This window comes from Hippoglossus stenolepis, chromosome 13 (assembly GCF_022539355.2).
Source record: "Hippoglossus stenolepis isolate QCI-W04-F060 chromosome 13, HSTE1.2, whole genome shotgun sequence".
In the NCBI taxonomy this organism is placed as follows: Eukaryota; Metazoa; Chordata; class Actinopteri; order Pleuronectiformes; family Pleuronectidae; genus Hippoglossus; species Hippoglossus stenolepis.
In genome coordinates this window covers 11,195,268-11,214,859 of record NC_061495.1, presented here as the reverse complement: position 1 = coordinate 11,214,859, position 19,592 = coordinate 11,195,268, and the positions used below count along the sequence as shown (strand labels likewise).

The window sequence follows — 19,592 nt, the reverse complement described above, 5'->3', positions numbered from 1 at the left end:
CTTTAACTAACTAAAATTAACCTTGCGCCAATCTGCACTTGGATTGTGTGGGGGGGGGGGGAAACAGAGAACATACAAATTTTACACAGAAAGAACTGGGCTTCGAACTGTTATCCTTTATTGCTGTGAAGTGGAAACCACTGTGCCACCATGCCACCCTCTGTGATAGACATGCTTTTATGAAACACATTACTTAAGCATCCTTGTAAAGTTAATCTGAGTGTTTGGAGATAAATTGTAAATTGTACTTGTTTTGTTTAAAATATTTTTAAATATAATATAATGTGATATTTTATAATGTATCTTAAATAAATGTTATATAACGGTTTCATTGTCTCAGGCACAACTTCCTGCCCTGTGTGGTTCTCTTAAAGTATTGAAGTGCCATCTAGTGTCCTTTATAAGAACAGACGTCAGTGAAAATATCACATTATTATTATTTCACCACCACCAACATCTCATCACAAAACTAAGTGTGTGTTGCTCTGGTATCAAAAGTCCACATTAATGTAAATAAGACAGTTATAAATCTTTGAATGTGTGAGTTTTATTGTTAAAGTCGGCATCATTGACACAACATGAAAAGTTGCACAGACACAGAGCTGTGTCGTGCAGCTGCAATGAAGCGAACCATTCCTGAACTGGCTGCTTTGTTGTCTTGAAACGACAAACACAATGGGAATTGCTCTCAGTCTGCACAATGCATGGAATGACAGTGTGTGGTAAAAACATTTTATCATATAGTTGTATTCTGGGTTTTTTGTCCTCACTCTGTACTGTGATATATAAATGTTTAACTCTAATTAACATTATTTATTTAGAGATGCTTTTTTTCAGGACTACTATTACTAACTTTGTTCTATTTTGGTTGTATTTATTTTTTCTATTTCAATTTTTATTTATTTTTCAAATCAAGATGAATGGTCCAGCCCCAACGGTGATATCGTGTGGTCAAATTCTTAACGCATTTAAGTGTAAATTATTTTAAATATTAAGCTAACAAGCACTTTTTTTCCATTTTGCTCAAATCTGTCAAATAAAAAATTGATTGGTTGGTTGATTGAATGATTGCATGATTGATTGACAATTTCCCCATCAGATATTTATTTAACCAAATAATAATCTTCCAAATTACAGTTTTCTGATTTGTTATAAGAAAAGACAAGAAGATACATTACTTTTTAAACCCTTAAAATAACTGGCAGCTCAATGCACCTGAACAACTCTGTCATGGTGTTTTATTGTGTTATTGGAGGTTTGTCAGTGCATGTCTGTATCTTGTATTTTAGTCTTCTTTGAATTGCCCTGAACCAAATTAATTAGGGATGAATACATTTGTATTGTATCGCTTTTATATTTAATTTGTGTAGAAACATGTCTGTTCTTTCAAGTAAGTGAAGATTATGAAGCAGGACTGGTTTGAGTTGAACATGCTGTGTTTAGGACCCTGCAGATAGTCACATGACAGCCGCTGGTCACGTGGCCTCAGCATTGAACAGACATGCGGGGAAGGAGACGGCTGATGAGATGAGAAGTGTTTCAGCCACAGACTGAATATAAAGTCTCAGCAGGACATGAAGGCGGAATGATACACCGGAGATGAACTAGTTCCAGGTGGAGGTGTCAAAGGAAGCCGGTGGACATGGCTGCTGGAGTCTTACTCATCATCGCCTGTTTATCTGTCTCTGCAAACCTGGTGAGATGGAAACCAAGAGTTGACTTGAGTTAATAATAGAGAAGTCACCTGATCAGTCATGGGTCTTGAAAGTTTTCTACCAGTTAGATTAGAAACTACTTCCTGTTGCACTTTGTTTTTGTAACGGGGACATTCTGCTAGAATTAAAGGGGATGCTACTACAGTTTATTTGTAATGTAACATCTGCAAAGATACTCTTCTGTATATACAATATTAAAAGTCAATGTAGACTTCTACCAGTTTTAAAGGACATACCATAGACTGTGTATAATGATGGACGACATAGTTGCCCCCTACAAGTGAAGCCAAAGCATCTTGATTGCCACCTGGTGGCTGGCTGCAGGATAGGTCATAAATCCCTCCTTGTTTACGTAGTGGACAGACTCTGGCACCAAATGTGCAAGATCTCAGCGTTCACATAAAGGATATTTTAGTTTCATTTCTGCATCGTGGGAGGAAGTGGAGACACATCGTTATTTACGGCCTGTGGTAGAGTCTTTGCTTCACAGATCAGAAACTGTGTTTTATCTCTTGCAGGCCTCTGGCGAAAGATCCTTCTCTATAGACTACAAAAACAACTGCTTCCTCAAAGATGGGAAACCGTTCCAGTACATCTCAGGCAGCATCCACTACTCCAGAATCCCACAACAGTACTGGAAGGACCGGCTTGTAAAGATGTACATGACCGGTCTCAATGCCATCCAAGTGTAAGCTGAACCCACACTGTGCATATAAATTATACTGTGTGTACTTTTACTATTTTTCTGTAATTGGTTCGACCGCCTCCCCACAGATACGTGCCCTGGAACTTCCATGAAACTGCTCAGGGGGTCTACAACTTCAACGGCGACAGAGACTTGGAGCATTTTTTGGATCTGGCCAAGCAGACAGGTCTCCTGGTCATCCTGCGTCCGGGACCGTACATCTGTGCAGAATGGGAAATGGTGTTAAAACTCAACTTTGCTTTGTATATGACAACATATATATATAAGATCATGCTTTATAAGAAAATCCTTTATTGATCCCCATGAGGGATTATATGATGGCTAATTAGTAATTATGTTGACTGATTTAGAAATGTCATTTTTGACAGTCATTTGAACTTTTTGACAATTACTTTAATTATTTCAACTATTCTGTTTTTAATTGTAGTTCACAACATAAAAGTGTTGAATTGATGAAGTATCTTAAAGCTAAAATTACCAGGTCACATCACAGAAGAAAAAACACAAACATGTTACAAATAGATTTTTTTTTATAGCAGTACAGTTTAAATCTACATTCAAATTTCCATTCAGACCAACACAGATTTTACAAAGTGGAAATGTATAGTCAAAGGGAAGAATAATGTTGCTTTTGAACACACACTGAGGTTTCTATCATCTAAATTTTATTTAAAGTTTGTTAGTAACATATACATATACATATACTATATACAGTACATTATGTGTTACCAAAGTTAAAGTGCATTTTATTTACTTTAAGATATTAATAAATTTACCACACATGTTTAGAGTCTAGACTTTAGATCTAGAGAAACTGACTTTGACTATTAATAGTCACTTAGCTAAGAAATCAGGAACATAATCTTTATTTGCAGTGTGTCATATTTCTGTCTTTCTTCCTGATAAAAATGTTCCTCTGTCTATATGTGTTTCTTCTAAAAGCTTGTTCTCTCTTCCAGGGTGGATTGCCTGCATGGCTCCTTCAGAAACCAAACATCATCCTCCGCTCTGCTGACACAGGTACACGCGTGGCAACATGCACCTGTGTGTCTTTGTCTTTGAAACATAACATCCAACATTGATTTGTTTTCCTCTGCTGTAGATTACCTGCAGGCAGTCAGTAACTGGCTCGCTGTTCTCCTCCCCAAAATGAAGCCTTGGCTCTACATCAATGGTGGGAACATCATCAGTGTCCAGGTAGAGTACTGACAGTTACATTCTTTATTAGAGTTAGTTTTTTAACCTTCACTTTGAATTAATCCTCTCCCTTTACTGCAGGTGGAGAATGAATATGGAAGCTACTTCGCCTGTGACTACAACTACATGCGTCACTTGCGGACTCTGTTTCGCTTCTTTGTCGGCGAAGACACGGTGCTGTTCACCACCGACGGAAACACGGACAAGGAAATGATGTGCGGGTCTCTGGAGGGATTATATGCCACGGTGGACTTCGGCACAGGTGGGTTCAGGTGATGGCAGCAGCTGCTTATTTGAAGTTACTCATACAGAAATATGTAATTTCTTTCCATTTCTTCCCTCGTTCAGACACCAACATCACTGAAGCCTTCAGCCGACAAAGACGGTTTGAACCTCGGGGCCCTCTGGTTTGTTGCGCGTTAACTCTTGTAATTACTTCCATTCAGTACTTGCTGACTCATCCAGCTAAGCTCGGAACAAATGTCTCGTAGGTGAACTCGGAGTTCTACACCGGCTGGTTGGATCACTGGGGAGATCAGCATTCCGTGGTTGATGTTCAGAAGGTCAGCAGAGTGCTAGAAGAAATGCTAACCATGGGCGCCAACGTTAACATGTATGTCTATATATATATATCCATATATCCGTCCAAAGTTCATCCTCTGCCCAGATTTGGTGAAAACATATAGCTCTGCCACATTTTTTCTTATTGTCAACCATAGACTTTGTATAAAGATGTATGACATCACTGCTCCCCAAAAGTGAAGCCAAACCATCTCAATAACCCCCTGGTGGCTGGCTGCAGTTCAATCATAAACCCTGCTTCCTCCATGTTGGCAGATGGGACATGGACCAAACTAAAAAGTCAAAATACACATCTAATAACATTTTATAGCTAGTTCTTATCACACTGCTGTACTGTATATCCAAGTGTTCATTTTTTTGGCTTCATTTCTGGATAGTGAAATAAAGTGGAGACACATCATCCATTTTTATATACAATCTATGTCTAAACAGGTCCAAAGAAAAGACCAAAACAGTCAAATTATTACTTTCTAGCTTCTATTAATTTCTTCTGACAATACAACTCTAACTTTACTCGAATAGGAAGAGACTATATTAACTGGGATAATGTTCATCTACCACTTTAATAAAATACACTGATGAATTTCTCACTGTAATAACTCTCTGTAATGTGTCGAAATAAACACACACAGTCCCCGTGTTCATCGTAATACATAACAACTGCAGCAGTGTGGTTCATTAAAGGGTCGGACTACATGGCAGGTCTATGGCACAGAGGAATAAGCTGTAACAGGCCTGTAGCTGCACACACAGAACTCTCCGGTGGAATCAGTTTAATTGGATTTCTTGAATAGAAATCATCAGCCGCAAACTTAAAAGATGCACCAGTCACCAAGTTGAGCTCCCGACACATGAAAGTCACCTGTTTGAAGAACAGTATATTTCTCTGAAGTATTAACAGCCTCACGTTCTCTGTTCTCAGGTACATGTTTGAGGGAGGCACTAACTTTGGCTACTGGAATGGTAAAGTTCTTTTTTTATTATCTCTACATCAGTGATAAAAGCTCATGTTGCGGTGTAGTCGTCTGATCTGTGTGTAACTCTTGTTTCTCTCTCAGGTGCCGATCATGACACCAGGTTCCGCTCAGTGGCGACAAGCTATGATTACGACGCCCCACTGTCTGAGGCAGGGGACCCCACAGAGAAGCTGTTGGCCATCAGAGACGTCATTAAGAAGGTACGTCTGATTCACCAGCCGCCCACCCAGGTTGTTGTCCTGATTACACTCCAGTACCACGGTGGATATTTCATTTAACTATTGGAGGAGGGATGATAAACAGAAATTTCTCAAGAGCAATACCACCAAACGTACTGTTGTCTAGAGGAAACTATTATCACTACTATACTAGAGCAGTGCCTGTTCTAAACCTGCCTGTTTGTTTGTCCTGTGGTTTTTCTGGTCGCAGCTATCTTTCTGAAACTGTAAAAGTGACCTGCAGTAATTGAGCTGCAGCAAGTAAAGACCGGCTCAGTCCACAGAACCCTGAGGCTGCACCTCCGCTGCTGCACAAAGAGCTGTTCACTTGTTTATCCAACAAATTCAGTACACAAAACCCCAGATAGGAGAATCAGTTGTCGCTCTGCTGTTGTTGATCGACAGTGTCACTGACGTTGATGAGTCCCAGCCACTGCTGCTACACAGCTCTGGTCGCTTGTTCATTCAAAGTTTATCAATATTGAACGTATCCCGTGTCCAAATGGCACCAAACACTGCACGTCCTTGGACCCGTAACAATACACATGCCCAGTGTCAAGCCGTTAAGACGAACAGTTCAGACAGACAAGAGATTTCTGGAATGATTAGATAAATATATATACATGGTCATACTGTATAGCTGATGGATAAATCACCTTTTTTAGTTATATCAGCCTGTTCAAATGTTTTACCAGTCCATTAGCCTATATAAACACGTTTTTATGTCTAATCAGCAATACAAAGAATGACCAGTAGGTGGCATTGGTACACCTTGTGAGTGCAGTTTTCCTAATTACAATGAGAAAAGTGTGATCTAATTGGAAATGTACATGTGTCTGAGATATGATTGGTTTTATAAATTGCTGTTTATTTGCAGTTTAGAGAGATTCCTGTCGGACCCATGCCACCAGAAACTCCCAAGTTTGCCTACGGCTTTGTGACCATGAGAAAGGTAATGCTGTATTATTTCAGGGAAGCCTCTTTAGATATTAAGCTGCATTTTCATGTTAATGATACAGAAACCTTTTACAGGTCGGCAACATCAGTGCTGTGCTGAACACCCTCTCGCCTCTGGGCCCAGTGAAATCTCAGTATCCTCTGACATTTGAGGCGATGAAACAGGTACGGTGTGTCTGTGGGGCCACAAACAGGCGAGGGCCCACTGTCGTAGAGGCCGTAAACCTCTTGAAACATGGAGAACTTCTAGACTGTTGTCTGCAACCTGTCATGTCTATTGTGTTCAGTACTATGGATTCGTGCTGTATCGGACCACGCTGCCCCGGGACCTCTCGGTGCCCACGCCACTTATCTCTCCACTGAATGGGGTTCATGACCGTGCATATGTGTCCGTCAATGGGGTGAGCCTCCACAATGAACTTTTGTTGTCTATCCAATCAGAGTTCTATGTCACGTATGGGGGAAACATCACAGGTTAAATCCCTGTGTGCTTGTGCTCCAATGTTATTTTGGATTACTCAATTATTTTGTATTTTTTAAATGTTCATACCAGTGACTGTGTGTGTGTGTGTGTGTGTGTGTGTGTGTGTGTGTGTGTGTGTGTGTGTGTGTGTGTGTGTGTGTGTGTGTGTGTGTGTGTGTGTGTGTGTGTGTGTGTGTGTGTGTGTGTGTGTGTGTGTGTGTGTGTGACCAGGTTTATCAGGGCCTGCTGGAGAGAGACACGGTGCTGGTGATGAACATCACTGGACAGCAGGGGGAGACAGTGGACATACTAGTGGAGAACATGGGCAGAGTTAACTTCGGCAGCAAAATCAATGACTACAAGGTTCAGTCCCTCTTTTCTTTTTTGTAACTTAAGAAAACTTAGTCCTAATTGGCATAAGGATAAGTCATGTTTGGTATTACACCAAACAGGAAAATATTTCTTGTCTCATTTGTTAAAAGGGATAAACATAAACAACAATATTCTTTGTTTTCTTGAAAAATCATCTACAACATTGTTATGAATGTTATTCTAGATATTGACCAGGGTTTCTGGGTGGTCCTAAAAAGTCCTTAACATTTATTCATCTGAAAAGGCCTTAAAAACATATCTAGTAGTAAAGTAGCCAGTTACTGTCATAATGGTGTTGCTTTATGTTTGCTGATATGTGCCAATGTGACTATTTTACAGTAAAAACAAGGCAGATAAGATGTGTTTATTTTTACGTATGAAGAGGTTTATTTTCTTAATTCAAGTTCAATTTATTTGGTTGTATCTATTTTCTTTCTATTTATGACAAACTTTGTGATTAAAGAGTAAAATATCAAGCATCAATTTCATTTATTGTCATGGTTTGATAACTACATCTTAGGAATCATGGCCAATTAATTAATTAATTAATATATATATATATATATATATAAAGACTTTTCAGTTATAAATAATTATTATTTTCTAAATAATCAAAAAGTCTTTACTCCACTATATCAATATGACATCGACCTCCTAAAATCCTGAAAAATCCAGATTGATACATATACATATTTTATATGGAGTGAGCACCACAGATATTCCAGTTTTATTTTGATAGCAAATACAAAAAAAAATTACTTTGAAAAGGTGTGTGTTAATTACTGTGTGTAAAAGTGACTGACACAGAGTTCAGTTGGTGACAACCAGTCTGTGTACTGCAGGGCCTCTTGAGCAATCTGATCCTGGGCAAAGACGTACTGACTGACTGGATGATCTACACTCTGGACATTGATGGAGCCATCAGTGGTGGATGGCCTCATTCAGACAAACAGTCCTTCCCCGACTCTCAGAGGGAACCTTCAGCTGGACCTGCCTTCTACGTGGGGACATTACAGCCCAACGGTATGGCATGGGACACCTTCATCAAGCTCAATGGATGGACAAAGGTAATGTGCGTTTATCTCTTTATTCCAGGGGATAAAGTAACCTCTTTTTCTGATGTTAACACTGTTCCCTTTTCATATCAGGGTCAGATTTGGATCAATGGTGTGAACCTGGGGCGATACTGGCCAGCCAGGGGTCCTCAACAGACTCTTTACGTCCCAGGACCCTTGTTGAGCACCACACTACCCAACAACATCACAGTGCTGGAGCTGGAGGGGGCGCCAGCGCACCTTCGAGTTTACTTTATGGATCGGCCTCAGCTCAATTTCACCGCTTAACAATCTGAACAGAGTGAACTGAAATCTGTAGCACAACATAAACTATTCAAATCGTTCTGTACTACAAAAGGACCATGGTTTTGTCTTTTGGTTTTAATATTTACTGTGAAAAAGAGAAGATTGATCAATAAATTGTATTATACTTTTTATTTCATGGTTGCTTTTTTATGTTTTCATAACTGCAGATAATGTAAATAATTAATACATTTATTCATTACATTTTTAAACAGTACGAACATTGTCCGTGGTTTTATTTGAATATCTGAAAATATCTGAAATGTGTGTGGAGTTGAAAATGAAAACTAGAACTGTGGTCAAGTCTTATCATGGCTGCACAAATTCAATTGTACTTTTCATGAGGTAGTTTCCTTCCAACTGTACATTTCCACACGGATGTTAGGTCTTGGCTGGAGGAGCATTTGCTTTTCGATGCGCTTGAACGCAGCGAGGGGAGCAGAAGGAATACTCCAGGTACTGGAAAGGGGTCTTCCCGAGCAGGGACTCCCCACACTGCCAGCACCTCCTGGTGGCAATGACACAGACACAAAAACGCATTGAATTTCAGTAACAGTTTTGCTTAGTGGAAAGTGAGGGGGCGTTTGTGGGTCTTACTTGGTGTTAGACAGGCCGACTCCTGATGCAGCTACTTGCGACGCTAACCTTCTCTCTGCTGCCAGAGCCCTCTGGAAATAAGCACACGGTGAGCATTTCCGCATTTTTCATGAACATCAGTGATTGAGTGCACGTTAACTCACCTTTTCCCGGTCAGGCAGAGACGCAAACCTCTTCATCTCCTCTGCCTCCGCCTCTTGTTTCCTCTTCTCCTCCTTCTGCTCTTTTTCTCTCTGTTTCTTCATTGCCTTTTGAGCCTTTTTCTTCTCCGTAATTTTGGATTCGATCTCCGCCGTCAGTGGCCCGGGGACCTTGAGTTGCACAGGTGTAAGTGTTCCGCTTGTATTTCGTGTGATGCATTAGAAGTTACACCCCCACCTCTTACCTGTGCTTTAGTGTAGTCGTACTTGTCAGGATTCTCACCCATGTATTTGCGAAAGACATTTCTTGTGTCTTTGTCGGGGGCCACAATGTACGGGGTCTGCCCTTTGTTATCCCTGTAAAGGATTGTTGCATATATAAGAGTTATTTACTTTTACTCCTAATTTCTGCAAACTATATCACAGATTTTGTATTTTTACTGAAGTTGCCTGTACTATTCTTTCATACCTGCAGGCTGGGTCAGCTCCTGCGTCGAGGAGCAGCCTGACCGCTGCCTTCTGTGCAGCTGCTGATGCAACATGCAGCAAAGTGAACCCTGACGAGTCTATGGGCTTATTGAGGAGAGTCCGAGGACTCGGCGCATCAGAGGGGCTGCTCACCGACTGCTCTCCACTCTTTGCTGTTTCTCCAAGTGGCTTGAGGTGTCTACTTAGAGTGTCCACGTCCCCGACCTTGCAGGCCGTAAAGAGGGCATCCCTCAGGCCATACTCCCAGGACTCATCCACGGTTTCTATGAAAACACAGAAAGCATGAGTATTGAGAAGGAGAAACAGGAGCAATACAAGGAGCAATAGAAGCCCTCACACACCTTCCACTTGTTTCTTGCTCTGTGTTTTTTTCTTCCTCTTGTTCTTTGGTTGTGTTTCTCGCCGGGTGTCTTCATCTGGCGCTGCCTCCGGTAACTCCTCTTCTTCTTGATCGTCTCCTTCTGTATTAATCAATTCTGTCACAGATCAATATGAAATTTCATAAAAATTTTAACTATCAAATCAGAACTTCTGTGTGGAAATAAATATATTCTTTGGGTTCCTATAAAGTAGGTATATCCACCACTGGACAGGACCTACCCTCAGTTTGCATATCGGCTTCCTCCTTCTTTCTCCTCCGCCTCCTCCTGTGCCTGGGGGGATATACTTCATACTCCCTGAGGTCCAGGGTTCCTATTGTCATCTCTTCCAACACCAGCTGGATCTCTCCTGCCTCTTCTTTCTCTGAGCTGTCAGGGTTTTCTTCAGCTGATGCCAAAAATAGAGATGCATTGTAAAAACTAATTTCACTGTAACTTTACTCTGTGTGGAAACAACAATAAATGTACCTAATTTTCGAAAGCTGTTTCGTCGGGACATTGAATCAACATCTTAAACTTACCTTGCTCTTGATCAGTGTTTTTTGGTGCCACCAGTTTGCCCATTTTTTTCCACGCCTTCTTAGATGGACTGAAGACTGCAGACATGTCTGCGTCTCTCCCTGCATTAAGATATTTCTAATTATACCCTGGCTGTATGACAGTGAGGACACAACATGCTATTATTCCCAAGTGTGTTATTCAGCTTACCATAAACATGAACTGTGGAAAGCACCTCGTGCACCCTCAGTACCTCTCGAAACGTCGCCCTTCGTGTGGCGAAGGGAAGTGTGCGGATCCTGGGATCTTTTCTGTCGAGGGGAGCTGCCCGGCCGGCAAAAAAGATGGTCTTGTTGTAGCTTGACGCTCGTATGAATACTGTGGTGGCCTCCTTCAAATGTTCAGCCCAGGTCATCAGGAGATCCTGAATGTCCTGCAAAAAGTTACAGAAGTGTTAGAGTATGAATAAACTGCACAGGGAAAAAGCTTACGACTCTGATAAATTAAATGCACTGACAAGAAAACGTTTGGAATTCAATGTTTAATGAACCTCATTCTTCAACTTATTTACGCTTAATTTGTATGTATTCAGTAAATAAAATGTAACCTTCCATGGCTGTAACTGAAGAGGCAAAACAAAGTGCAGTTGAATGGACTGTGATCTCACCTTGACAAGCGCCGCCTCATTGTATCGCCTCAGAGCAGCTCCTGCAGACTTCGGCGCGTGGCTGCGGTTCTGAGAGTCTCGGAGTCCTTGAGCTGTTCCCCGCTTCGCTCGCACCGTGTATCGGTGGAAGGTCTTGTGCTGGAGGACGTCTTTTCTGTAACGCAAACAAACTGCGTTGGCCAATGCTATTACTCTTATGCTTCTTGCCACAACCCAACAAATATATAAAAAAACTGTCCGCTTACCCTTTGAATACAGCACCAGCAAAGTGGCCTCCACCCGTCATCAGAATGACCCACACAGTCTCCTTACTCACGACCATCAGAGAGGATCCTGCATCCTGCTCAGCATCTGACTGAAGTTGTTGCAGACACAGAACGTGAAGTTATCACAACAACCAAAGGTCACACAGGTTACACACAGAACTGTGCTGCACTGTACCTGCTGAGCCTCACCTTCCCCTGCAGAATGCAGCGGTGCACTGACAGATACTGTCCCGCTGAGTTCTGGAAAACCATTTTGCTGGAGAGCCGACAAGCATTTTCAAACGAGCTCTCGTTATCCGTGCCGGTGACGTTACTGCTCGTTCCCCCGCTGTCGCTATTTGAGTTTTCTTCCTCTGAATCGGAATCTGAGCCTGAGATACTTGACACGTCTCCTGTAAAGTGATAAATTAAAATCAGTCAGCTGTTACGTTCACTTTTTCTCCTGGTTAAACCATGTACATGTAGGACTGTGGTTTCCTCACCAGCTCCAGTCTTCTTCTCAAACTCCTCCATAGTGACTGGCGGCAGTCCTGACAGTTTCTGCCTCAGGTTGAAGCGATGCCAGTCGAGCTTGTAGTGCTCCGTCTGAAAAGTAAAGAAGTGGTGATGAAGGGTCAGCCTTCATCACATCAGCATCCTTCTTGTTGATCCGAACAGAGAAGTGTTTGACGATCACCTGCTCCTCCCGATGAATAAAGGGGCACCTGCAGGCCGAGCACACCATCTTGTCTGACACCTCTCGAGTCAGGCTGGACTCCCGCTGCCTGTCATCCTCCGGGCATTTATCTGCCGGCCCTGTGTGGAGGTCTGGGGGTTCAAACAGACGGAAAGGGAAGGGGATCGTCTTTATGACATGCATGGACTTACAGCTACAGTTTTAGGGATCAGACGACAGGCGGTTTCACAGTAAGTCATGGTAACAGTTTTGATTTGTTATGCTTGGTCTCCAAGACACAGCAAGCAGCGTAGATTTGTTATCTGTGGTGAAAGATGGCAGAATAACCAGCGGGCAGCGACCGCAGAGGAGCTGGTCGTCACTAGCAACGACCAGCATCCACTGTCAATACACTGTGTGGGTTTAACACACTGTTATTGTTTTTGACTTTCAGATGTTTGGAGTCGACTTAGTGCAACAACTTCCCCTCCACACAGAGAGAAACTGGAGCGTGGAGGATTCTCACACTGAACTGAAAGGATCCTCTCAATCATCTGCTTCTGTATCAATCAACTCTGTCACAGATCTATATGAAATTATATAAACTTTGCAGAACCTCTGCGTGTGATTTCTTTGGTTCCTATAACCACCTACGTGATGGCAACACTGGACTGGACCTTCCCCTCAGTTTGCATTTTGGCTTCCTAGATGTTCCATAGAAATATTGGGGTAAGGATACTTCGATAATCCGGATAACTGTGATAATCTTTAGTCACTATAATCACGATAAGACATTTTCACACGGTTTCATCTCCATGTTCATACCATAGCCTGTATATAAAGAAATACACACTGTGTGAGGCTGGCTCGGTGATCACAGGCTGCTTCAGGACACTGTTCACTTCTCTCAGACCGAGCAGAGCCTCGTCACCTGGGCACAAATCGAAGATGGAGCGGTGGTCAGCGTTGGTCGTCATGATCTGCTGGAGCATCAGCAACAGACAAACCTCCTGTGAGCGCAGTGTTGTCCACAATAACACGTTTCATTAGGAACACACACCGTCATTAACTACACACCTCGGTTGTTTACTAGTCACTCCAACTCCTCTTTATGTCCGACGCGACAACAGCAGAGTCACAAGCCGGCAACAACACTTAGCACTGTAATACAGCTAATGTTATTTTAGCTGATGTCAACTTATTTGTCCTTTGACCGACACGTGTAGCGATGACTAGCAGCGACTGTTGCCTTTATTTTGAAAGTACAATCTGTGCCTCGCTTCTCTAACAGGGTTTTAAGTAAATTACATATAATATCATTTATGATGAGATCGTTTAAAAATAGCAACTTACCATAAACAGGTCTCATAAGGCTTCGTTGACGTTTCGGCACACTACGCTTCCCCCTTACGATCTACGGAAGCCTCAGTGCGACAAAAAGGTCCAAATGAGAAAGCGCTCAAATGCGAGAGATTTTTGATATTACATAAATATTAAACTATTATTTAATATGGGCACATTGTATGGTTCACTATAGATGCATGAATTATAATATGATCCACAATATAAAATATTGTGTTTTTCATAGTTAGTTATAGTTATAAAAGTTAGTAGTTATAGTTATTTTCTTGTATTTGCTGTGTCTGAGTTTAGTTCGAAGCACTAAGATGTATTTTATTATGATTATACAGAAATATTTAATTGATATTTGACAGGGGCACAATGTCAATTTCACTGTAAATGAATAAGATATAATACAATAAACAATATGAAATATTATCCAAGAATAAGATTTTCTGTGTCTAGAATGACCAATAATTACACACATACATTAAGTACTTTTGGGATCCTATCAAGTCAAACACTTTATTAGGTGCAACAAAACATATACAAAATCAGTTACAAATATTAAATGAAATATAGGATTAAAACAAAAAGGTACTTAAAATTTTGGAAACATTTTTGATTCACTGTTTTGCTTTGAATTCACTGTGAAATGCTGGTTCATGTGTTGATCGAAGCCTCTGCTGTTGGCAAAACAAAGAGACAGTATATTACAAACTGTATCAAATAGTAGTTGACCAGTAGACGTCCTCCATGTTCCCCTTACCAGCCACATTACGAGCTTTGGCCTCTGCCAGCCGCTGTTTCACCTCCAAAATTTCAGCAGCGAGACCCTTCCCCTTGTTCTCAAGACGCTCACTCCTTTCCTCTAAATCGCTCTTTTGATTTCTGAAAAAAAAACTAAACAATGTACACTGCCGGTTTGTGTTTCTCTGTACACACAGTGTGGTGCAATACCTGTCTTCAGGGGCTTGACCATTCAGTTGTTCAGAAAGATCCCTTTCCTCTTGCAGCATATGACTCAGGTGCTGTAACAAATCAACGACTCTGATTTTATCCATCATCAACTCGGCCCTCCGCTCAATTTCTCTGGTGCTGCAAGTAAGTGCAGGACTCATTAGACATTTAACAACAGCGCAAAAGTCCACCTACTTCAATATCACACTCACATACTGTATGTGCATACGTTTTAGTTTTGGCTTCACTCCGGTTGATCATGTTAAAAGGATGTGATTTGGGATCTTTTAAACATAAAAGGTCCAGTTCAAAAAGTAGTTTTTCCATGTGTTGGTGAGCATATTTACTAGTACTAGAGATACAGGCACTCAAGATGGTCACTTATACTCAATAATCAACCACTCTTGTTTAATAAATGAAGATTAAACTTTATTCTCACTTTGCATTTACTCCTTCATTTTGTCCAAACATTTATTCATTGTGCATAAACTCTGCAATTCAATTTGTTTTGATTAATTCATTTAAGTGTTGATACGGTAAGAAAAGTGCTTTCCTTGCACAGTTTCTCAACAGTTTTCGCAACATTGGCCAAATTGTTACCTCCGCCAAAGAGGTTATGTTTTAATTTGTGCTGTTGGTTAGTTAGTTAGTTAGTTAGTTAGTTAGTTAGTTAGTAGTCCAAACAAAAGTATCTGGCTCTAACGAATTGAAACGTGGTTTCATCAAGGGACTGTGGCCATGACTGTTTCTTAGTTCGCAGCATTACACAAAAACCACTGTACAGATTACCACAAATCTTCAAAAGTATGGTGCAGATCTGGATCAGGAGGCGGATTCAGTTTTTTTTCCCCACTTTCTTTAATTCTGGAAGATAGGGTGTTTTTTTTAACATTTTCAGAGTTTTCACAGAGAATAATTCATGGATCTTGATGGGGGAAATCAGGCACATTTAGGGGGCTGAATTTATGAGTGTGTGGAGTGTGGTGCAGCTTGATAGAATTCAAGGGGTCTGTGGGGCCTTGGCTGGGGTATATATATTCTCTGAGTTCCATTCTACTGTAGCTTCAGTTGTGTTTAATTGGATGGATAAAACTTACTGTGATATATTTTAATTTTTACCATTTTGAAAACTGACAGGTGCCCTTAAACATGCCTGTCACTAAAGATAATTGGTATGCAGGGCCCCAATCCTTAATTAGTAGCCACCAGGGGGATGGATGGAGGACAGATGGGGTGACGTCGAGTCTTTCTTCTCCAGGTAAGACTACTGATATATATAGATATCTATATGTATCTATATATATATATATAAATATCAAGGATAATCACACCAGTCGTCCCTTTGGATGAAGGTAAAAGTTCGTTTAGTTTAACCTGAATTCAAACATAGGCCAAACGGAGCAGAACTAATTTACGTATCGACAACCACCAGCGTAGAGGACACGTGTTCCGATAAAACTCTTTTTTACTTGACAAACACTCGCTCCACTTCACTTAAGTCTCTCTAAAATAACTAATAGTTCGTGTTGTGTTACCACTGAAGTGTCTCTTGCTCGATACGCTGCCTCTGCCGCTGGGCGTCCTCCAGTTTCACTCCGTGTTCGTGAATCCCTCGCTGCCGCCCCATGATCTGCTCCTGCAATTGAACTCGCTGGATTACAGCGTCAACAGCGTAACTTTGTTCGTAAGGATTAACACTCAGTGTGAAAGTTGACTATTCGGTCAGAAAATTGTCTTTTAGTTATTCTCGTTGCTAAACTGTCACTTGAATATAATCGGATGCGGCCATCTACATCAAACAAGGCGAATTTAGCTAACTTGCTAGTATGGCCCAGTCAACTAACATTAACCGCGTCCTACCGTGAACTCTTCATGTGGTGTTGGACACGTGAGGTCGAGAAAGTCGCTCATGATCTACTTTCCTTCTGAAACACTCAAGATTTACCGAACTGCCATTCATAGAACTCAGAATAGTGGATGGGGCCAGACGATCTATATATGGGTGTACTTCCGGTGGTGCGTTCAGGGCCCGGATAGCTCAGTCGGTAGAGCATCAGACTTTTAATCTGAGGGTCCAGGGTTCAAGTCCCTGTTCGGGCGGTAGTATTTTTCTCTTTTCACAGTAGGCAACAGTTTCAGCTTATGTTGTTTTTACACAAACTGTACGACAGATGCGTATCATTCGATTTATGCAGGACAACAGTGCATATCAACTGCTGGTGAGATTATCAGTTAGAAACAAAACACTACTCCTGGCGAGTAGATGATACTCCCCAGAGCCTAAAATTGCCCCGTACCTGTGCCACACATTAAACCATTTCATTTAAAGCTGGTCATTGCAGTGGAGCTGTTATTACCCACAGTGAGACCTCACATTATCCTACTGTCGGAGTTGTTGTTTGTGAAAGCATCAAACTAATTTGGGGATTAGACTCGCTCGCAGGAGCAAAAAAGAAACATTAACCGTGTAATTTACCAGAGATAATCACGGGTGTTTTCTCCGCACAGTGATTGGGAGCACATATAAAGCTTGGCATTCGCAGGTTAAATGGCAACACAGAAGACATCTGACCTGCAAAGATGGACCGGATTATCCTCTTGTGCCTGTTCTCCGCTTGTCTCTCAGCCGTACATACCCAGGTAAATGTGCATGGGATCGCAGTGGGACTGATTTTTTTTATTTTTAAACGAGATTAGCAATAACCAAATTTGAAACCACTTTGTCTTCTTTTTTTTTGCAGAAATTTTTGTTCAGCCCAAAATGGGGCCCCGTCGGCTATAAAGGTACAGTGAATACAATTGGATTTGAATGAAAATGTTAATGTAAGACCAAGTGCGGTATAAGTGCACACAGTTGATTAATAACTCTTCTTTTAAGAGCGTAAAGAGCCCGGTGTTGGGACAGCAATGGAAGAAATCATTAAAGCTAATGAGTTCCAAGGTAAGTTTCACACAACACCCTGTAACAATTGCTTTTCCGCTGTAGAATGATTAAATTTTCCCTGATGTCTGTCTCAGCCTCCCGAATCATCGAGGGCACCACCACTCTCAGAGAGGGAGACATTGCTGTTTCTGCTGGAAGGCGCTCCAAAGTCTGCTTTGCACGGAGCTGCCTCTGGGCGAAGTCAGTGGATGGACATGTCTACATTGCATACAGGCTATCACCTAAATACTGTATGTTAAGTTTTTTTATTTAGTTATTTAAATTAAGTTTTCAAAATTTAAATTACAATTCATTTAAATGTAGCTTTCTAGATTTAAATTAGTGCAACAAATGACAGTCTAAATATTTCTGATATTCACCAACAACCTCTCTCCATTATGTGTGAACTATTCAACAGCTGAAATTGAGACAAAGCTGATAAAGAAAGGGATGGAGAGCACGGAGAAAGGTACCTGTGTGCGATTTGTTCCCTGGACTCACCAGCGAGACTACGTCGACATCCAGCCAAAGTCTGGGTGAGGGGCCTGGAAAGTTTGATACCACACAGTCTTTGTTTTAACAAAAAAAAAAAGTTGCTCCTTTTGGTATTTCTTTTCTCTTCTGAAATGCAGTGTTGAGTAGCAACAGTTTTCCAAATCATACCCTCTCTGTCTTGGTGTGTGTGTGTGTGTGTGTGTGTGTGTGTGTGTGTGTGTTAATCCAGGTGTTGGTCCTACCTTGGTGCACGTGGTGGAAGACAGACCGTATCTCTCAAGAGCCCTGGCTGCCTCCAAGTCGGAGTGATTGCCCACGAGTTAATGCATGCCCTGGGCTTTGTGCACGAGCAGTCTCGCTTGGACCGGGACAACTATGTCACCATCATGTGGCCAAACATTTGGAGGGGTAATTTCAAAGGGGCGGGAAGGGGGGGTGGCCTTGGGGAATGAGGTCTTTACAAACAGTAAATTAAAGACTATTCATAATTAACTGTATTTCTTCAGCAATTTACTAAACGGAGATGTAAAATGCTCTACATCGTATTTATGAAAACAATGCTTTAAGCGTTTAAAAAAATATTATTAAATTTCAAACAGATCGTGTGAGGAATTTTGAGAAATTCAAGACCGACAATCTGGACCTTCCATATGACTACAGCTCAATCATGCACTTTGGGATGTAAGTAATGTGACTTTGATTTAGATCAGTGAATACTGTCGTGGTCGAACTCAGGCATCACAATGTATTTTATATATATGTTTAGGTATGCCTACTCTCAGGATGGGCAACCAACCATCATACCTAAGAACAGCAAGGTGCAGCTGGGCCAGGCCTCGACTCTCAGCTACATTGACAAGATGAAAATCAATAAGCTTTACCAATGCGGTTAGTACCAAACGTCCTGAACTAACTTCCAGCAATTGCCTTTTGGTAGAGGAACTAGTAACTGTAATGTGCAAATATTACTAAAGATGTCCGTCACTGTCAAATGTTTGATTCCTTCTGTCTCTGTCCCACAGGTGACATGGACGATAATTAACTCAACTGAGTGGAGATGAAACAGAACTGAGCAGGAAGCTAATAAAAGAAACTACTTTAAATCATGGAAACAGCTCCAATAAATATTTATTTTAAGCTTCCTATCAGCACTTCCTCTGTGTGCAAACAAATGTGTGAGTTTAAACAAGACATGTTGCTTCTGTTGAGAAAGTTTGAGTAAAGAGGTTCGTGAGCGGAGCAACAGAATCTGAAAACTGAGGTTCATTACGACTTAGGTGTGACTATCGACCCTATATACACAGCATAGGTCATTTCATGTATTGGTCCAAGATTGCACGAATGTAAAGAAGTTGTATTCCTATTTGCATTCTTACTTTATGCAGTGAATTAAAGTATTTTAAAAATGTAAATGTGTCATGTTGTCCATTTTAATCAGAAGAAAACTGAAGAAGACATTCACCTTGGTTAATATTGAACCTGTTGTCACCACATTAAGGATCCATTTTTAAAACGTCAACCTTTTACTCAGCTATATATATTTTATAACACTTATTTACTCACAGTAACCACGGAGGCAAGATTTGATAAACTGCAGCCGCATCAATTTCTTCACTCGGTCATTGGCCTTTAAATT

General features: G+C 41.1%; 3 protein-coding genes and 1 non-coding gene across 8 annotated transcripts; 3 read left to right on the top strand and 1 right to left on the bottom strand.

The window, feature by feature from the left end:
* Positions 1–1,467: 1,467 nt before the first annotated feature.
* glb1l (galactosidase, beta 1-like) lies at positions 1,468–8,679 on the top strand. The gene is made up of 16 exons (XM_035174872.2): positions 1,468–1,696; positions 2,234–2,403; positions 2,490–2,640; positions 3,381–3,441; positions 3,524–3,618; positions 3,700–3,880; positions 3,967–4,025; positions 4,110–4,231; positions 5,123–5,163; positions 5,259–5,377; positions 6,273–6,347; positions 6,428–6,517; positions 6,640–6,753; positions 7,047–7,178; positions 8,030–8,254; positions 8,336–8,679. Exons 1-16 carry the CDS (start codon positions 1,643–1,645, stop codon positions 8,528–8,530), a joined length of 1,884 nt encoding a protein of 627 aa, XP_035030763.1. The 5' UTR covers positions 1,468–1,642; the 3' UTR covers positions 8,531–8,679.
* A 65-nt stretch (positions 8,680–8,744) lies between these two features.
* ankzf1 (ankyrin repeat and zinc finger peptidyl tRNA hydrolase 1) lies at positions 8,745–13,678 on the bottom strand. 4 transcript variants are annotated; one of them, XM_035174868.2, is made up of 16 exons: positions 13,591–13,678; positions 13,091–13,220; positions 12,259–12,389; positions 12,065–12,167; positions 11,772–11,974; positions 11,562–11,671; positions 11,317–11,470; positions 10,860–11,082; positions 10,673–10,771; positions 10,372–10,539; positions 10,113–10,247; positions 9,752–10,034; positions 9,528–9,639; positions 9,286–9,453; positions 9,143–9,213; positions 8,745–9,053 (listed from the first exon to the last, which is right to left on the bottom strand). In XM_035174868.2, exons 1-16 carry the CDS (start codon positions 13,591–13,593, stop codon positions 8,927–8,929), a joined length of 2,220 nt encoding a protein of 739 aa, XP_035030759.2. In that variant the 5' UTR covers positions 13,594–13,678; the 3' UTR covers positions 8,745–8,926. The 4 variants fall into 4 exon arrangements, with proteins under 4 accessions (XP_035030759.2, XP_035030762.2, XP_035030760.2 ...); XM_035174871.2 differs by having other exon boundaries at positions 10,113–10,232; XM_035174869.2 differs by having other exon boundaries at positions 13,091–13,217; positions 13,591–13,666.
* Positions 13,679–15,698: 2,020 nt separating this feature from the next.
* On the top strand, positions 15,699–19,368 carry LOC118119629 (hatching enzyme 1.2). Of its 2 annotated transcripts, none has more exons than XM_035173740.1 (10): positions 15,699–15,796; positions 17,047–17,178; positions 17,280–17,322; positions 17,417–17,479; positions 17,557–17,712; positions 17,880–17,997; positions 18,186–18,364; positions 18,556–18,637; positions 18,723–18,844; positions 18,979–19,368. In XM_035173740.1, the coding sequence occupies exons 2-10, from the start codon at positions 17,119–17,121 to the stop codon at positions 18,996–18,998; spliced, it is 843 nt and encodes a 280-aa protein (XP_035029631.1). In that variant the 5' UTR covers positions 15,699–15,796; positions 17,047–17,118; the 3' UTR covers positions 18,999–19,368. The 2 variants fall into 2 exon arrangements, with proteins under 2 accessions (XP_035029631.1, XP_035029632.1); XM_035173741.1 differs by having other exon boundaries at positions 15,704–15,796; positions 17,082–17,178.
* On the top strand, positions 16,566–16,638 carry trnak-uuu. The gene has a single exon. It is a non-coding gene; the product is annotated as a tRNA-Lys (tRNA).
* Positions 19,369–19,592: the final 224 nt, after the last annotated feature.

What these genes read in the sequence shown, in the direction of transcription:
- LOC118119629 (XM_035173740.1), top strand. Translation starts at nt 17,119, where the DNA reads ATGGACCGGATTATCCTCTTGTGCCTGTTCTCCGCTTGTCTCTCAGCC. An exon ending in CAGGCTATCACCTAAATACT is followed by an intron (nt 17,713 to 17,879) that starts GTATGTTAAGTT and finishes ACTATTCAACAG; the next exon opens with CTGAAATTGAGACAAAGCTG. An exon ending in GTGGCCAAACATTTGGAGGG is followed by an intron (nt 18,365 to 18,555) that starts GTAATTTCAAAG and finishes AATTTCAAACAG; the next exon opens with ATCGTGTGAGGAATTTTGAG.
- glb1l (XM_035174872.2), top strand. Translation starts at nt 1,643, where the DNA reads ATGGCTGCTGGAGTCTTACTCATCATCGCCTGTTTATCTGTCTCTGCA. An exon ending in GGAACATCATCAGTGTCCAG is followed by an intron (nt 3,619 to 3,699) that starts GTAGAGTACTGA and finishes CCTTTACTGCAG; the next exon opens with GTGGAGAATGAATATGGAAG. An exon ending in GCAAAATCAATGACTACAAG is followed by an intron (nt 7,179 to 8,029) that starts GTTCAGTCCCTC and finishes TGTGTACTGCAG; the next exon opens with GGCCTCTTGAGCAATCTGAT.
- ankzf1 (XM_035174868.2), bottom strand. An exon ending in TTATTCATCGGGAGGAGCAG is followed by an intron (nt 12,168 to 12,258) that starts GTGATCGTCAAA and finishes TTTACTTTTCAG; the next exon opens with ACGGAGCACTACAAGCTCGA. An exon ending in TGAGAAGAAGACTGGAGCTG is followed by an intron (nt 11,975 to 12,064) that starts GTGAGGAAACCA and finishes ATCACTTTACAG; the next exon opens with GAGACGTGTCAAGTATCTCA.